The 17,184-nt window shown below is 42.6% G+C and overlaps 1 protein-coding gene across 1 annotated transcript in view; it reads right to left on the bottom strand.

The window, feature by feature from the left end:
* Nucleotides 1-17,184, bottom strand: part of LOC117666477 (unconventional myosin-Ia-like) — an 84,240-nt gene that overhangs the window by 47,712 nt on the left and 19,344 nt on the right. Inside the window, exons 2-9 of the mRNA XM_060688963.2 lie at nt 16,082-16,244; nt 12,727-12,842; nt 12,492-12,586; nt 9,446-9,550; nt 7,089-7,135; nt 5,315-5,378; nt 1,850-1,948; nt 289-392 (exon numbers count right to left, since the gene is read on the bottom strand). Of these exons, the coding sequence (XP_060544946.2) occupies nt 289-392; nt 1,850-1,948; nt 5,315-5,378; nt 7,089-7,135; nt 9,446-9,550; nt 12,492-12,586; nt 12,727-12,842; nt 16,082-16,201 (750 nt within the window). The 5' untranslated portion in view covers nt 16,202-16,244. The remainder of the gene's footprint in view (nt 1-288; nt 393-1,849; nt 1,949-5,314; nt 5,379-7,088; nt 7,136-9,445; nt 9,551-12,491; nt 12,587-12,726; nt 12,843-16,081; nt 16,245-17,184) is intronic.

The following is a 17,184-nucleotide window of genomic DNA, read 5'->3' as shown; positions in this document are numbered from 1 at the left end:
CAGCATTTTCTGACCATGGGGCATGGTCAGTTTCCCATTAAAATTTTGTTTTATTTTTTTGGGGGGGATATTTCTCCCTTTGTTTTCTTTCTTTCAGGTTGTTTCATAGATCACTAATTTCAGCAATTAGCTGCTGCCTCCCTCTTTTGGTTACTGTGGTTTTGCAATGCATGAGTCAAACTTTGGATATTTACTAGCTGCTAGCATGCGTAGCATTTCTTTTGTTCTAGAGCTAAGCCATTATAATTTATATTATATCTTGCACAAAGAATGTAATATAACACATACCTGAACAGCTTTGAAGTTGGCTGCATCATCAATGCCCTGCAGGCTTGCAGCCTCCTTGTTGAGGTAGTTATAAAGGCTGAATTTTCTTTCAAGTTTCAGCTGTTCTGTTGAAGAGAAGGAATTGTGGAAACGGAGTCCTGAGTGGCGCCTCCTCCAGTCAAGATTTTTTTTCAGATGCTATACAAGTAGTCCTCAACTTACAACAGTTCATTTAGTGACCGGCCAAAGTTACTTTAAAAAAAAGACACTTAAAAAAGTGACTTATGACCGTTTTTCACACGTACACCCATTGCAGCATCCCCATGGTTATGTGATCAAAATTCAGACACTTGGCAACGGATATTTATGACGGTTGCAGTGTCCTGGGGTTATGTGATGACCTTTTATGACCTTCTGAGAAGCAAAGTCGAGGGGGAAGCCAGATTCACTGAACAATCGTGTTACTAATTTAATAACTGCAGTGATTCACTTAGCAACTGTGGCAAGAAAGGTCATAAAATGGGGCAAAACTCACTTAACAAATCTCTTACTTAGCAATAGAAAATTTAGGCTCAATTGCGGTTATAAGTAGAGGATTACCTATAATGTATTTTCAGTTCTCATGTGCCAATCAGTTTCAACCAAATGCAGAGATTCCCTATCTTGCCTTTAATATGACTTGGTATTTTTGGTCAAAAGTACCGACTTGAATAACTCCATTTATCATAAACTGGTATCTTCTAGATGCATTAGTCTATAACTACCATAGCCAGTTAGCAGGCTGGTGGGGAAATATGATGGAGATTTTTATAAAATGTACCTGGATGGAAATGACGCTTTGGTTCCTGCTATTCTATGTCTTCCCAGCTGCTGGGAAGAAATGGTTTCGCATGGGAATGGGACAACTTTCCCACAGCCAACTTGCTGCGGCCAACTCACCATGGCCAACTTGCAACAGCCAACTCATCACGGCAAACTCCCTGCGGGAAAACTTGCTGCGGGACAATTTACCAATTCAATTTAATTATTTAAAATAAATAAAAAAATATTTTTATTTTTTAATATTAAATATTAAATAATATTATTTAAAAATTTATTTAAATTTTTGCCATTCACATTTCATTCTGTCCCTCCTTTTGTATCCTTTCTTTAATGATTCTGTTCCATCAGTTCTTTGATATAAGTGTAACTCTTGTCCCAGAATGAGTTGTCGTGCAGCAAATTGGCCATGGCAAGTTGTCATAGACCTATTTAGCATAGTGGTTTCAATTTGTGATCCGCAGACTTGAAGAAATGTTATGATTTAAATCTTTGGGGTCCGTTGCTATAATCTATGAGGGTCCATGGTGAGGAAAAGGTTGAGAACCATTGCTTTAGCATCTTTGGCTAGCCACGCCTCAAATGAGTTGAGAAGATTCAACATTTCCTGAAACAAGTTTTCCAAATTCCAGAAAATAGATTGTTCCTGCATTCCCCTTATTTCAACCTCCCCCCATCTCATGTCCTTTTCTCTCTTTTTTTGGGGGGGGGAAGGGAGTATGGGGACTAATAATCCCACCCAAGTCAAGTGTGAAGGACATACTGAGCAACTGGTCTGAGCCTCCAGATAGGAGTTGGTAGAAGATGTGGAAGTTTCTCTCGCCCTTCACATGATGTACCACTCGGGATTTCTCCAGCAGGTCTGCAAGTAAATGCAGGACAAGAATGAAAAAAAAGTATGAAAACACATAGGCATCAGTAGGGAGAATTTAAGGCCAAGTTGTTCCCTCTGCGGATGTGGATGGCTAGAACATGTCCTCTATCAGCCAAGGAACACCATGGCACTCTCAATAAAGGAGAATATTTGTAGCTCAGGGTTGAAATGAGGGGTCCTTTGTGTTCTCTGGGCTTGCTTGCTCTCAAGTTCATTATCTAGTTTACCCACTTTTCCTGCTTGATCCATCCATGCTGTTATTACTATGTGATCACTGCAATATAGGCACCTGGACCAGGAGATTAAGTAGACTCTGATGTTGTTGGTGTGCTTTCTTTTTGTGATTACCGTATTTTTCGGAGTATAAGACGCTCTGGACTATAAGACGCAGTTACCTTTTTGGGGAGGAAAACAAGAAAAAAAAATCTGCTTCTGCCTCGCAGCAATTTGCCTCCTTGCAGCAAACAGCAGAGGCTGAAAATGGGGTGCACGGAGGCGGCAATAGGCAATGGCAATCCCTGAAGCCTGAAACAGCTGATGGTCGGGAGGCCAATCCAACCGACAATCAGCTGCTTGTGCTAATCAGGCTGTGCCGAAACTGAAACGGGCTGTTTGCTCTTTGCTGCAAGGAGGCAAATTGCTGGGAGGCAGAGGCTGAAGGGTGGGAGCCGGCGGGTGGGCAGGGCTACATTCGGTGTATAAGACACACCCAAATTTTCATCCTCTTTTAGAGGGGGAATAAGTGTGTCTTATACTCCGAAAAATACAGTAATTAAGGTTTACTGTTTTAGCTCTGGACGCTACAGATTTTGTGTTGTGTTTTTTATTTTAATCTCTGTATGCTACTTAGACATGCAACATGATACCAGTGTTCCAATACTTGAGGGGCTGCCAAAAAGACTTAGAACTTAGTGACAACTTTATTGTCACTTTGAATGTACACTAATCGGCATATGTTAAAATGAAATTTCATTGCATACAAAAGGTCCCCACCTCTCAAAAGGTCCCCACCTCTATTATGCACTACATAAAAATGACAAGATAAATAAATAAATACAAAATTATGTATGTATCCAGATATACAATATGACATGGAGAAACAACACTGTCTAATTCGGATGTATATATACACGTGCATGGTGAGAGAAACAAATTTGTGAGTTTACCAGACGGATGGCATAGGGAACAAAGCTATTACAGAATCTGGAAGTCGTCCTAGAAATACTTTGAAACCTCCTCCCAGAGGGGGGAGACGAGGGGGTCAACCTATTTTCTAAAGCACCGGAAGGCAAGAAAGACAAGAAACAATGGATGGAAACTAACAAAGGAGAGCAGCAACCTAGAACTAAGAAGAAATTTCCTGACGGTGAGAACAATAAACCAGTGGATCGGCTTGCCTTCAGAAGTTGTGGGTGCTCTATCACTGGAGGCTTTTAAAAAGAGACTGGGCAGCCATCTGTCTGAAATGGTATAGAGTCGTGATGGCGAACCTATGGTACGTGTGCTACAGGTGGCACGTGGAGCCATATCTGTGGGCACGTGAGTGTTGCCCTAGCTCAGCTCCAGCGCGCATGCACGTGCCAACCAGCTGATTTTTGGGTCTTCTGGGTCCACTGGAACTCAGGAAATGGGCCATTTCCAGCCTCCGGAGGGGTGGGGAAGGCTGTTTTCACCCTCCCCAGGCTCCAAGAAAGCCTCTGGAGCCTGGGGAGGCCGAAAAATGGGCCTATGGGGGGAGTGCTGGGGGGGATCGCACATGCATGCACGGGGGGGTGGGACGCATTGAATTATAGGTGTGGGTACACGTGCGTGCGACCCCCCCCTGCTCCCCCCACTTTTGGCACACGATGGCAAAAAGGTTACCCATCACTGGTATAGAGTCTCCTGCTTGAACAGGGGGCTGGACTAGAATACCTGCAAGGTCCCTTCCAACTGTGTTATTCTGCCTCTGTGAGATGGGCAGACATATAAATTATTTAAATAAGGAAATAAGCACAGGATTAGAAAAGCTTTGGACCTCCAGATATTGCTGAACTTTAATCCTACATTTCCAGCTTCTGGACCAGTGGTGAGGAATGTTGCAAATTGGCACTTAGCAAATCTGGAGGTCAGCCTCTCCTGGAATGACACAGAATTTCTGTTACTGGCTGGCAATCAAATATATGCCCCATTGGATAATTCCGTAGCACCTGTCCCATCTTAGCTTGTCTCAAAAAGCTAAGTAGACCAGTATTTGGATGGGAGGTAAATTAAGAATTTCCACTGGTTTGAAAACAGATCCTCCCGTAAGCCCTCCAAAGCTGCAAAATTGCAAAGGAAAAAAAAAAGCAACTTTGCTCCAGTTTTCAATAAACCGTAGCAGAATGAGCACAGAAACAATAACTAGGTCTGAAGCCAGTTTGGCACAAAATCTTCATGTAAAGATGGCTGCCATTAATTTAGAAAGTACAGGTAGTCCTTGACTTACAACAGTTCATTTAGTGACTGTTCAAAGCTACAACGGCATTGAAAAATGTGACATGACCATTTTTCTCCGTTATGACCTTTGCAGTACCCCCATGGTCAGGTGATTAAAATTCAGATGCTTGGCACCTGGTTTATACTTGAGATCTTTGCTGTGTCCCACACACTTTGCTGTGTGATCCCCTTTTGCGGTCTTCTGGCAAGCAAAGTCAAGAGGGAAGCCAGATTCACTTAACCATGCTACTAACCTATCCGCTGCAATGATTCAGTTAACCACTGTGTCAAGAAAGGTTGTAACATGGGGCAAAACTCACTTAACGACTGCCTCACTTAACCACAGAAACGTTGGGCTCGGTCGTGGTCATAAGTCAAGGACTATCTGTGCATATATGCATCGTTAATAATTTATATCCTCAGTCTCTGATCGCAAAGAGTTCCTCTGGTACAGGAAGTCCTCGGCTTATGACCTCAGTTGGGGCCGAAACCTCTGTCGCTAAGGGATGCAGTTGTTAATCGAGTCAGGACTCGATTTTACAAACCTTTTTTTCCTCAGTTGTTACATGAGTCACGTGGCTGTTAAGTGAATCCGGCTTCCCCATTGACTTTGCTTGTCAGAATCCCCCCCGGGATGCTTCAAGCATTGTAAACGCTTGATGGTTGTCGAGCAACCGTCAAATTCTGATCATGTGACTACAGGTATGCCGTGGTAATCATAAGTGCAAGAACCGGTTGTAAGTTACTTTTTTCAGCAGCATTGTTTATCGAATGGTCAATAAATGAATGGCCATAAGTCAAAGGCTACCTGTATGGTAAATAGCACATGTCTGATTCTGACTCGAATTTTAGCAGATGTTCCCCTCCTATTGAAAAGATCTGGAAGACCATACTCACAATTATTAATGACACCACCTAGAGGATCGCCTTTGAAGTCAAACTCAATATCCATGTATTTTCCCTGGAGAGAAAAAGAAACAGAGGGGAACATTTAGATTGGAATGAGAAGCCTTGAATCCCTAATGGATGTGACGGCTTCCCTGCCCCCCACCCCCACCCTTTTTTTTCTTTCTTTTTTTTGTTGTTGTTGTTGCTTTGGGCTAGTTCAAGGTATTGCATAGACATGTAGCTGGGTGCATTTGAAACTTAACTCTCTGAAAACAGAGGAGTCTGGTGGTATTCGAAAAACTAATCTCCTTATTGTGATGTGAACAATAAATGCCTCAGCAGGTGGCAGCACTTGAATGATCTTGTTCGAAGTTGGAAGCCAAGCTAAGTCTGCTTGCATGGGAGATAACCACGGCTCTAGATTAGACCATATTCAGTCTAGCATTCTGCAAAAGACAATAGCGGCCCATTTCTGTGTTGTAGCCGGGTTGTATCCCTGAACTCATCAGGAGTTGATCTTGATTGAAAGAAGAATTTCCTATTTTAAAGCTCTATACAGATTAGCATTTAAGGTGACACAAAACAATCTGTTTGTTTGTTTTTTTGCTTTAATTTATATGCCGTCCTTCTCCGGAGACTCAGGGCGGCTTACAATGCGTTAAGCAATAGCCTTCATACTTTTGTATATTTATACAAAGTCAGCTTATTGCCCCCACAATCTGGGTCCTCATTTCACTTATCTTTGAAAGGATGGAAGGCTGAGTCAACCTTGAGCCTGGTGAGATTTGAACTTGCAGTAATTGCAAGCAGCAGATGTTAATCTGTTAATAACAGTGCTTTAGTCCACTGTACTACAGGCTCTTCTACTACAGGCTGTTGGCTTCGTTGCAATGGTTTGACATATTTACTCTTCTGGAAATTGTCTGAAGGCAGTAACTAAGGATCAAATTACTTTTGATATGTACACATTCCGCAGTGCACAAGTAAAAGTTACATATGGGATCTAGATGAATTGGCATTAGAGGGACTTAAGATAATTCTCCTTTCCTTCTTTGCTCTAAAGTCTCATTACTGCAACGTTGAGTCACATCTTTCATTGTTAACGCACTTTCATGAGCTACAACATGTCCAGTTAGAAATGCATTTAAATTATGTCGGGTTTTTTTTTTTCTATAGCAATTGCTTCACAGCACAATTTCATTATGTTCTATATGGGGGAACTGACTGTAGAACACAAAAATGAAATGTTGCGCTACACAAGAATTGTTTTGGTAGATTCCAGGAAGTGTTTATGTCATTCACTCTGCTCTTCTGAAGTCAGGGTAAATGTTAAGTGTGATTTAATTGTACAAGTTGGGTCACAATTCTATTTCTAATTTTCTTAAAAACATGTTAGCCTTCAAAACAGCAAAAATAGAATTGTGTACCTGGAAAAGTCCAAATAAGTTTGTGTGTGAGACAGAGGGAAAAAAAGAGAGAGAATAAAGAAGCATTTCCACTGTTTCTAAAAGTAAAAAGATAAATCTACTTGCCTCTATGACTAGCAGAAGCAGAATAAATTATGCAGAATGTTTAATTGACCCTTATCATTTATGCAGGTCGGATCATCCCATTTTTCTCTGTGCACCACTTGAGTTGCAGAATTGTGATGCAGGACCCAGGATTTGAAAAAAACTGTAACTCTAGATTTGCTCCCAAGTCTAGATCTATAACGCATATCTTTTAAGAAATATTCGAAGTTGTGCTAGATCCACTCACTAGTAATTCTCCATCAACTACTTACAAATCGGGAGGAGTTGTCATTGCGGATGGTTTTGGCATTTCCAAAGGCTGAAAGAAGAGGGGGAAAAAATGCTCATTTCCCTAGGAATAATTTTGTAGGCAAGTCTAGCTGTTGGCAGCACAGCATTATAAAGCCATGAGGCAAAATTAGGGAGGCAATGTACCAGTAAATATAGACCAGGGGTCCCCAAAGGGCTCATTCATTGACCACCTTCATGAAGTTTCAGATTGTTCATTGACCCCCAAACATTCATTATATGAAAACAATTTAATAAATATTGCTTTAATTAATAGTACTATGAATAACAACAATAACAACAATGAATAATCCCATGGATAGCTGGGGGTCAATACCGACCACTTTGGAGAACCCTGGTGCAATATAGACCAACAATAAACAACTATCAGTGCATCAGTTTCCCCCCAATTTGGTGCCTTCTAACATATTAGCCAACCAGTATAGCCAATGTACACAGGGGAGAATTCCAACCAACATGTTGAGGATTCTTCTGGAAAAGTTGGAAAAGGTGACTTTGCCACAGCCAACTTGCCACGGCCATCTTGCTGCAGGACAACTACATAGCCAATTCTATGCAGTGCGACAATTGGCACTGTTTCTTTGACATTATATCCATTGACAAAAATGGAAATAATGTTGAGGAAACCGTGGCAAGTAACATTTATTGTGTTGAGTTATCCCGCGTGGAATTTTCCGTGGTGAGTTGGCCTACTATGAGTTGGACGTGGCGAGCTGTCCTGTGGCGAGATGGCTGCAGCAAGTTGGCTGCGGAGAACTGACCTTTTCCAACTTTTCCAGAAGTATCCTTAACATGTTCGCTGGTGGCAGCAAGATGGCCACAGTGAGTTGGCTGAGGTAAATTGTCCCATTCCAGAAGGAGAGGGAGGGAGGGTCTTTCAGTCTTTCTTACTGAAAGACTGAATATCCCAGTGCTCCCAGAATTGCAAAAACAAAAAAAAGTAAAGGAATTTCTTTTAAACTTGGTTTTAATCCTTGTTATCCCAGAGTCTTTTATGAGTGAGCACTTTAGAAATTGAAATTATAAATAAATAAATGCATTTCCTCCCCCATGTCCCAAGAAGCATGATTATTTGATGTTTTCTTGCTAACTGGAAATGTTTGGCAGGAGCAGAAGGAAAACAGAGCAGGGAATCTACCAGTGCCCATGCTCTATTAATCCCATTGTCCTATAAATTTTATTTATTTATTTAGCATATGGCATCTATAGAGGCCACGCAATCACTGATATACAAATTTAGTTTAAATAAAGTGTCTGTCTGTGTGTGTGTGTGTGTGTATGTATACACACCAGAGGTGGGTTTCAGCAGTTTCTGACCAGTTCTGGAGAACCGGTAGCGGAAATTTTGAGTAGTTTGGAGAACCGGTAGTAAAAATTCTGACTGGCCCCACCCCCATCTATTCTCTGCCTCCCACGTCCCAGCTGATCGGGAGGAAATGGGGATTTTGCAGTAACCTTCCCCTGGAGTGGGGTGGGAATGGAGATTTTACAGTATCCTTCCCCTGCAACGCCCACCAAGCCATGGCCACCAAGCCATACCACACCCACCAAGCCACACCCACAGAACCGGTAGTAAAAAAATTTGAAACCCACCACTGATACACACATACACATACACTATATATATATACATATACATACATGAACACACACACACACACACACACATATATACATAAATACACACACACACACACACACACACACACACATACATATTTGTTTGTGTGTGTATCTATGTATGTATGTGTATAGATGATATTATTTCCTATATTGTATTGTCCAAAATGGGATAGATGTTATAATTCAATATCTAAAGAAGCTAAACTGGTTCTGGTGCAGCTGCAATGAAATCATCCCAGGTGCCCTCAAATTTCCTGAGAAGAAATTCTTGAACTATATGTGTTATAGTTGATTCGGTGCATCACAGTTGCATTGCGGCCTCTCGGCCATTCCCCATTTATAAGGGGCTGTGCCTTATAAATCATGCCAGTGGTAAGTTAGGGATTGCCATTACAGGCAGCAAATTTTATGCAGTACTGTTTTTTTTTTCTTTTCTTTGCCAGTTCAAGAGCTGGAGAACAGATCTTTGACTCAGCTGTGAAGAAAAACTCCAACAACCGCTCCTTATAACCGCTGCAAATGCAGTGTAGGTGCCCAGTTGGGAGATGTGCACTTTCTCAGCAACAAAATACTGTTTTTGCATTATGGGGAAATGTGATAATAGGTAATTGCCCAGTGAATGCCTATACGTACTGATCAGCTCCTATAGAATTGATCCCTCCCTTTCCCATCCCTTACAAAGGCTGCGAGTACATACCTTCCAGGACAGGATTGGACTGTAGAAGCTGTTCCTTGACACGATTCACCTCCTCCCCTTTTCCACATACAGCTGCCACATAGGACATTACTAACTTGCTGGCCTCTGATGAAGAAAAGGTGTGAGCAGCAAAGAATCAGTGAGAGAATATATAACTTGGTACTAGGGATATTTAAAAAGACCCAGTTTTGATGAGGTGAATAGGACACAAGGCTAAAAATCAGAAGGCAATGTGATCAAGTCCTTCCCTAGGCCAGCTGGGTCACCTTGAGCCAGTCTCTCTCTCTTAGTCCCTAAAAAGGAAACAAGGACATGTCAAAGAGGAGAAGGGGTGGGATTCAGCCGGTTCGGACCAGTTCGGGCGAATTGGGTGTTAATTTTAATCTGCTTTGTTGAACCGGTTGTTCCAAGGACTGTTTGACCCTGCCCACCCCCCCACTCCCCTCCCAGGAGTCTCCATGCGGCCTGTTTTGGATGCCAGGTAAGTGCAAGGCATACTCAGAGGCTCTGGGAGGGCAAAACACGGGCCTACCAGAAGTACCAGAAGTCCGGAAAAGTGCCCATTTCCGGCCTCTGGAGGGCCTCTGCTGCCCAGGAGAGGCCATTTTCGCCCTCCTGTAGGCTCAAGGAAAGCCTCCGGAGCCTGGGGAGGGTGAAAACGCCCCCTCCCAGGTGCGGTGCAGGAGGCCAAGTAGGCCATGCCCCCATGGCCACACCCATCTAGCAACTGGGCAGTGAACCAGTTGCTGAAATTTTTCAATTCCACCCGTGGGCATACGCTATCCTGTCTTGTTCCCTACTCAGAAAAAAATCCTCAGTAGGAATCCACTACTAAACAATCCCTAATGTAGGTGGCTATCTAGTTCCAGATAATTCTTTTTATTTCTCTGCAAAGAGACCCACAGTTTGAGACAGGCTTTGCCACTGCTTAAGCCCTCTTAAATCATGAGGAAATTCCTCCTTGTGATCATAGAAAGCATTTAGAACTTCATTGCTGAACTGAATTGCTTGTAGGCATCTGGTTTATGTTATTTGGGAAGGAGAGAGGGCAAATCTATTATATCACTCCATGTGAATCAAGAATATATCCCTCATGGAGGAATACTTTCCATGTAACTTGCCACCGAAGCAGTAGCAATTGTAGAGGAACTCTCTCCAACCTGGTAGTCCCAAATTGGTTGCACAGCTATTGCTATCATCCCAAGGAATGGAGCCAATAGCAGAGGTGGGTTTCAGCCAGGGGTGAAATCTAAAATTTTTCCCTACCGGTTCTGTGGGGGTGGCTTGGTGGTGTGGGGGGTGTCCTGTGACTGAGTGGGCGTGGCCAACTCAATGTCACTCACAGCCACGTCCACTCAGTCACAAGACTTCCTTCCACCAAGCCACGCCCACAGAACCCGGTAGGAAAACTTTTTAAATTTCTTTCTCCTGTGGCTCCGCCCACCCGCCCCATCCCCCGGACTCCTACTGCTCACCTTTCTCCCGCAGCTGGCTGTCAGGGAAGGCAAGCACCCGAAAGGTACCAGAGTCACTCACTCTCCTTCTTGAATGAGCTGCTCTGGTCCACGCGCCGGCTGCGCAAGCACACAGTTTATTTAATTCAGTGGCAGGTTGGATGTGCGCTTGCGCAACTGGCGCGTGAACCAGAGCAGCTCATTCAAGAAGGTGAATGAGCGACTCCGCTACTTTTTGGGCGCTTGCCTTCCCTGACAGCCAACTGTGGGAGAAAGGTGAGCAGTAGGAGTCCGGGAATGGTGCATTTCCCGAGTTCAGGGAATGGGGCGGGTGGGCGGAGCCTCCAGCTGCCATTGCTACTGGTTCTCCGAACCACCAGCTATCATCGCTACCTACTCGCCCGAGCCGGTCCGAACCGGGAGCATTTCACCCCTGGTTTCAGCAGTTCTGACCAGTTCTGGAGAACCGGTAGTGGAAATTTTGAGTAGTTCGGAGAACCAGTAAATACCACCTCTGGCTGGCCCCGCCCCCATCTATTCTCTGCCTCCTGAGTCCCAGCTGATTGGGAAGAAATGGGGATTTTGCAGTATCCTTCCCCTGCCACACCCACCAAGCCACACCCACAGAACCGGTAGTAAAAAAATTTGAAACCCACCAGTGGCCAATAGAATTTTCTGACTAGGGATGAGGGGTATTCTAGCCCAATACAACACAGGCTGTGGACGTTTGCTTCAATTGCTTAAATTTGTAGACATCTGACAGTGCCACTAAACTAATTCTAATGAACCACTTTGCCCCTGGGTTCCCTCTCCCGCTTCTATATTCTGCTTCATTGATTTGTGAAAGCTCATATTAAAATGTATTTATTTAAAGAGAGCCCTTCAAGAGTGATCTGCTCCCATGCTATTTAGATGACGGTTGAAAAACGTATTGATCTCTGCTCATCTCTGAGTACTTCAAATAGACAACTCCTAACACTATCAAGAAAAAGGACAGAAGATGCAGAATTTCAAATGTTAAGCAAAGTTATCAGAATGTCCTCCCCCCACAAAGTTTGAGGATGGGAATAAGTTGATTGTGCAATGAATCCTCTTGCTTTGAAGACTTAGTCATCCCTTTTGGTGTTTTCAGTCGCATCCCCTACCTGTCCCTGTAGTGATCAACTCAACCCTGTAGTGATCACCAGAGGAGCTCTGGTGGCTCAGCAGACTAAAGCACTGTTATTAACATCCACTTACATCTGCTGCCTGCAATTACTGCAAGTTCAAATCTCCCCAGGCTCAAGGTTGACTCGGCCTTCCATCCTTTCTAAGGTAGGTAAAATGAGGACCCAGTTTATGGGAGCAATAAACTGACTTTGTATAAATATACAAAAGTAGGAAGGCTATTGCTTAACGCATTGTAAGCCGCCCTGAGTCTCCGGAGAAAGGCGGCATATAAATTAAAGCAAAAAAATAATAATAATGAGTGATCCCACCCCTGGTTTTCTCCTGTCCCTTCCAAACTCTGACAAGCTTGGCTAGGAGTTGCCTCTTGCCAATGCTTTCTTTTTTCTCTGCCCATCTTGAGGAACTCAGAAATCCTCACTCACCTGTTTTTCCAGCCCCGCTCTCGCCAGTAATAAGGATGCATTGATCTTTGTCTTGATCCTTCAGTGAATGGTAAGCATCATCAGCAATGGCATAACTGGGCAAACAAGGGAGAAGAGTGAAGAGGGTTGTTGCTTTGGATTCCCCCAGGACCTGCCTTCTCCCTCTCGTCCCCTGGAATCCGTTCCTGAGAGTTGTTAGGTATGATAATTCCCACTCCATTCCCATCTCACTTACATGTGAGGCTTGACAGCAAAGAAGTTGCAGTTCCTGTACTCTTCCACTGTTTTTGCCGAGTAAATGGGCAGTGGCTGATATGGGTTCAGTGAGATCACCACATTCCCAATGTAGGTCTGTGAGGCAGAAATAGGTTGTTCTCGTTAGCAAGATGGCAGCGCTCAGGCTGTAGGAGAAAGAGTCAAAGGTTGGATCTGTCCCTTTGTCCCAAAGGTGCTTTTTCAAGAGGCAACCGTACTTTCTGGTTTTTGTTTGAAGACGTTTCGCTTCTCATCCAAGAAGCTTCTTCAGCTCTGAACAAGCTTCTTGGATGAGAAACGAAGCGTCTTCAAACAAAAACCAGAAAGTCCAGTTGCCTCTTGAAAAAGCACCTTTGAGACAACCATAACCTGGATGACTGAGAGTCTCCATAGACATCTGTCCCTCTGGTTCACCATTGCCATTTGCTTCTATTCCTATTTCCTACTCTGGCTCAGGAAGACCAGGGGAAACCAGGAAGCAAACAGACCTCATTGCCATGATCTTCTTGCTCATCATTTTTTATCTACTTGGCGGGCAAATAGGCTGGTCCCATTCACTGAGTAGAGCAAGGCAGCTGCTCAGCGACCACTGTCAAAACAAAGGCAATAAGAAAGAGCAATCTGCCAGACTAGACAGTTTTGTATATGGACCAAGGGAAGGCCTCTTCTGGGGTTTAGGATTTGGCAATATAATATCTTGGTCCAGTCCTGCTAATGCTGGTAAAGAAGATCTACCCACTGCAGGTGTCCTATAACATGGAGCCTGATAGATTTAATAAATTCCATTGATCTTTCTTCTTTTAACTGTTTCATGTCACGTTACCCAAGCTTTGTAGAACTAGTAGGGGAAATTGGGCTCTGCCCATTACTATAAATCAGGTACGAGTAGTCCTCAATTTACAACCATTTATTTAGTGACCCTTTGAAATTATAAACAGGACAGAAGAAAGTGACTTATGACCGGTTTTCACAGCTACAACCATTGCAGCATCCCTAGGGTCACACAATTGAAATTCAGATGCTTGGCAATTGGTTCATATTTATGACGATTGCAGTGTCCCGGGGTCATGTGATCACTTTTTGCAACCCTCTGACAAGGAAAGTCAATGGGGAAACTAGATTCACTTAACAAGTTAGTGTTACTAACTTAACAACTGCAGTGATTCACTTAATAATTGTGACAAGAAAGGTCGTAAAATGGGGCAAAACTCACTTAACAACTGTCTCACTTAGCAATGGAAATTTAGGGCTTCGATTTTGGTCATAAGTCGAGGACTACCTGTGTTGAAGAGGAGGAATCTGGTTAAGTGGGACCTTGCTGCTGTGGTGGAATATAGTCTGGAGTCTGGGGAGGGAGGTGCTGCATTCCAGAGAAGCAAGGGACAGCAAAAGTTTGGATAGTTTGATTGGGAGAAAAAAGACCAAGTCAGATCCTGCTATGATGCGAATTTTTAGTTTGGCAAGATTTCTGTTTATAGCTGAGGAACAATATGAAATTCAACATGTCTTTCTTGATTTTGAAGCCTGACACCTGCCCTACTTAACAGGCCTTTCCCTTATTGCCTTTTCCCATGGCTCCTTCACTTCCTCATCTTCCCTCCACTCCATCTCATCTGATAATTGATGATTCTAGAAGAATAAACTCTCATGCTACCGATCAATGGATACTGTGCACTATTCCAACTTTTGTTGCACCAGGGAAAAAGGAAAACACACAGGAAGACTTCAAAGAGAGGATTATTTCATCTGGTAGAAAGTTAAGACTCCTTTGAACCAAGCTCAGGTCTTGATGATTTCATAGACATTTTTTTTTTTTTTTTTTTTTTGCAGGGGTATGAAAACTGCTTTGCCAAGGTCCCTTTCTGGGATTTAATAATCCCCCCAATTTCCCAGTCTAATCAGGTGTCTCCTATCCAAATACGAGCCAAGTCTCACTCTGCTTACTGTTGTGAAGTTTCTTTTTCTGCTTTTGCTTTGTTTTTTGAGATCAACAAAGCTTGGCAAGGTGCTGCCACCTGCCATGAATGAGACGAGGCAATTAGATTCAGTATTTATTTTCCAATGATCTTCTGTGCTGGGCACAGTTAAACCTGGATATAATGGATTTTTTTTTTAAGGAATAAACTCCTGTGGGTTGGGACCTCTTTATTCCAAATCCCTTATTAAATATTTGTGTACTCTGTATAAATAAATGGCAATGATACAAGGAACAAATTATTAGTACTTAGGAGGCACAAGCAAGTTGACTTGAATGTTTCCATTAATTTTTGCATTGCTATTAGTTATTCTCTACTGACTATGCATTGTATTCTCTTAAAGGCCAGTCCTACCTTGGCTTTTAAAGCAGAATTTATTAATAAAAAGTGACCATGAAAAATACAAATATTATTAGGATGAAACCCCCTTAATGTTTCCTATGGTTGAATACACAGTGCAGAGGTACTTCTGAATAGACTGTGCACAAAAGTTAATTTGGTGTAGTGGTGAAGGTGCTGGCTTGGAAACCAGGAAATGGAGACTTGTAGGCTTCCCTTAGGCATGAAAACTGGTTGGGTGATTTGGGATTCTCTCTCATCCCAGGTTGTGGTTGTGGGGAAAATAGGAGACAGGAACATTGGGTCTATTCACCACCTTGAGTTATATCTAGAAAAAGCAGGATACAAATATAATAATAATGATCGCCTGGGATGCAATCCCAAGACTTCTGAAGCACTATTTGAACACCATCGGCATTGACAAAATCAACATCGATCAATTGCAAAAGGCAGCTCTATCTGAAGCAGCTTACATCCTGTGAGGGTACCCTTAACATCATCTAACAACAATATCTGTCTATCTCAAATCTTGGGATGGACTCAATAGATAGATAAAAATGCCAAAACCAGTCTGCCGACTATACGACCAACAACAACAACAACAACAATAATAGTTTCAATTTTGAGAAGTGACTGCTTTCAAAATGGAAGGTAACCTCTATCTGAAGAATTGCCTGGTTTAATCAGAGGAAGTTGTCCATCCACAATAAGGAACAGAAGATACATGGATCATCCTCCTATTGAGATGTCCTGCTTTCCTTTTATAGCACTTTTTTTTCATTTTGCAGCAGTGCATAATAATCAGCACATGAAAAATATTTATGAAAACCATTTGGCCCTTTGTGTTGCTTGTATTCTTTTTTCCCTCCTTTTTAGGATCATAGTGTTCATTGTGACAGTGAAAGTATCTGCTCTGATTGCATGCATCCTAGTAGATCTTTGCAGGTTCTAATTTGTTGACCCTAAACGAAAAGACTCCCAGATCTGTTGTTCTCTGTATCCCTCCCCATCTCCACTTACATAGATTTCTTGATGTTCGAAGCGTTTCTTCAAGTTCTGCATCAATGTGTCTTCAGTCAGCGGCTCCAACAACACCAGGTCTCCTACACCCACAGAGTCAAGCACTGCCATGCTCTCCATGGTTGCAAGAATGGCCGGGATTCCAAACACAGAGGAAAGTAACCTGCAAGTGAGTGAGTCACAGGTTAAATCCAGATGTTTTTGCCACACAATCAAGAGCTTTTCACACAATGACTCATGAAAAACAGTTGCAGATTCTTGGTTTCATTCTTGGTACCAATGACAATCCATAGATAATAAAGTGCAAAAAAAAAAGCATAAAGACCATTGCGAGTTTTACAACAGTAGAAATAATCAAATAATTAAGATGATCTAGGTCACTGCTTGACTAACTATGCAATTTAGAGAATGGCCCATAAATGGGTGTGTTTTGGAGAAGGATCCCAAGAATACCATAGACAACCAAGAAAACAAACTGATGGACCATTGAACAAATCAATCCAGAGTTCTCTTGAGGCATAAATGATCAGACTTAAATTATCCTATTTTGGACACTATGTGAAGATCTTGGTCTCTGGAAAAGACTGTAATGCTGAGAGAAATGGAAGGAAATAGAAGAAGAGGATGACCAGCAGCATGGTAGATTAATTCAATTACAGCGGTAATGGGTACCATTCAAAGATCTGAAAGATCAGATTAGAGACAGATTGCCATGGAGAAAATCCATATAGCAATAGCGCTTAGACTTATATACCGCTTTATAGTGCTTTACAGCCCTCTCTAAGTGGTTTACAGAGTCAGCCTATTGCCCCCAACAATCTGGGTCCTCATTTTACCGACCTTGGAAGGATGGAAGGATTTGAACCAGTGAGATTTGAACTGCCAAACTGCTGGCAGCCAGGCAGTCAGCAGAAGTAGCCTGCAGTACTGCATTCTAACCACTGTGCCACCACGGCTATCTATCTGATTGTTAGGAGTCAAAAATGACTTGATGACATATAATCAATCAGTCAATCAATCAACCAATCAATTAACCATATAAATGGATATCTTTGCAAAATAATTATACTTCAGACTCTAGACAAATCCCAAATTAGTATCTT

The sequence above is a fragment of the Pantherophis guttatus genome, chromosome 2 (genome assembly GCF_059756535.1).
Source record: "Pantherophis guttatus breed Tessera chromosome 2, ASM5975653v1, whole genome shotgun sequence".
In the NCBI taxonomy this organism is placed as follows: Eukaryota; Metazoa; Chordata; class Lepidosauria; order Squamata; family Colubridae; genus Pantherophis; species Pantherophis guttatus.
This window is presented reverse-complemented; position numbering and strand designations above follow the sequence as displayed.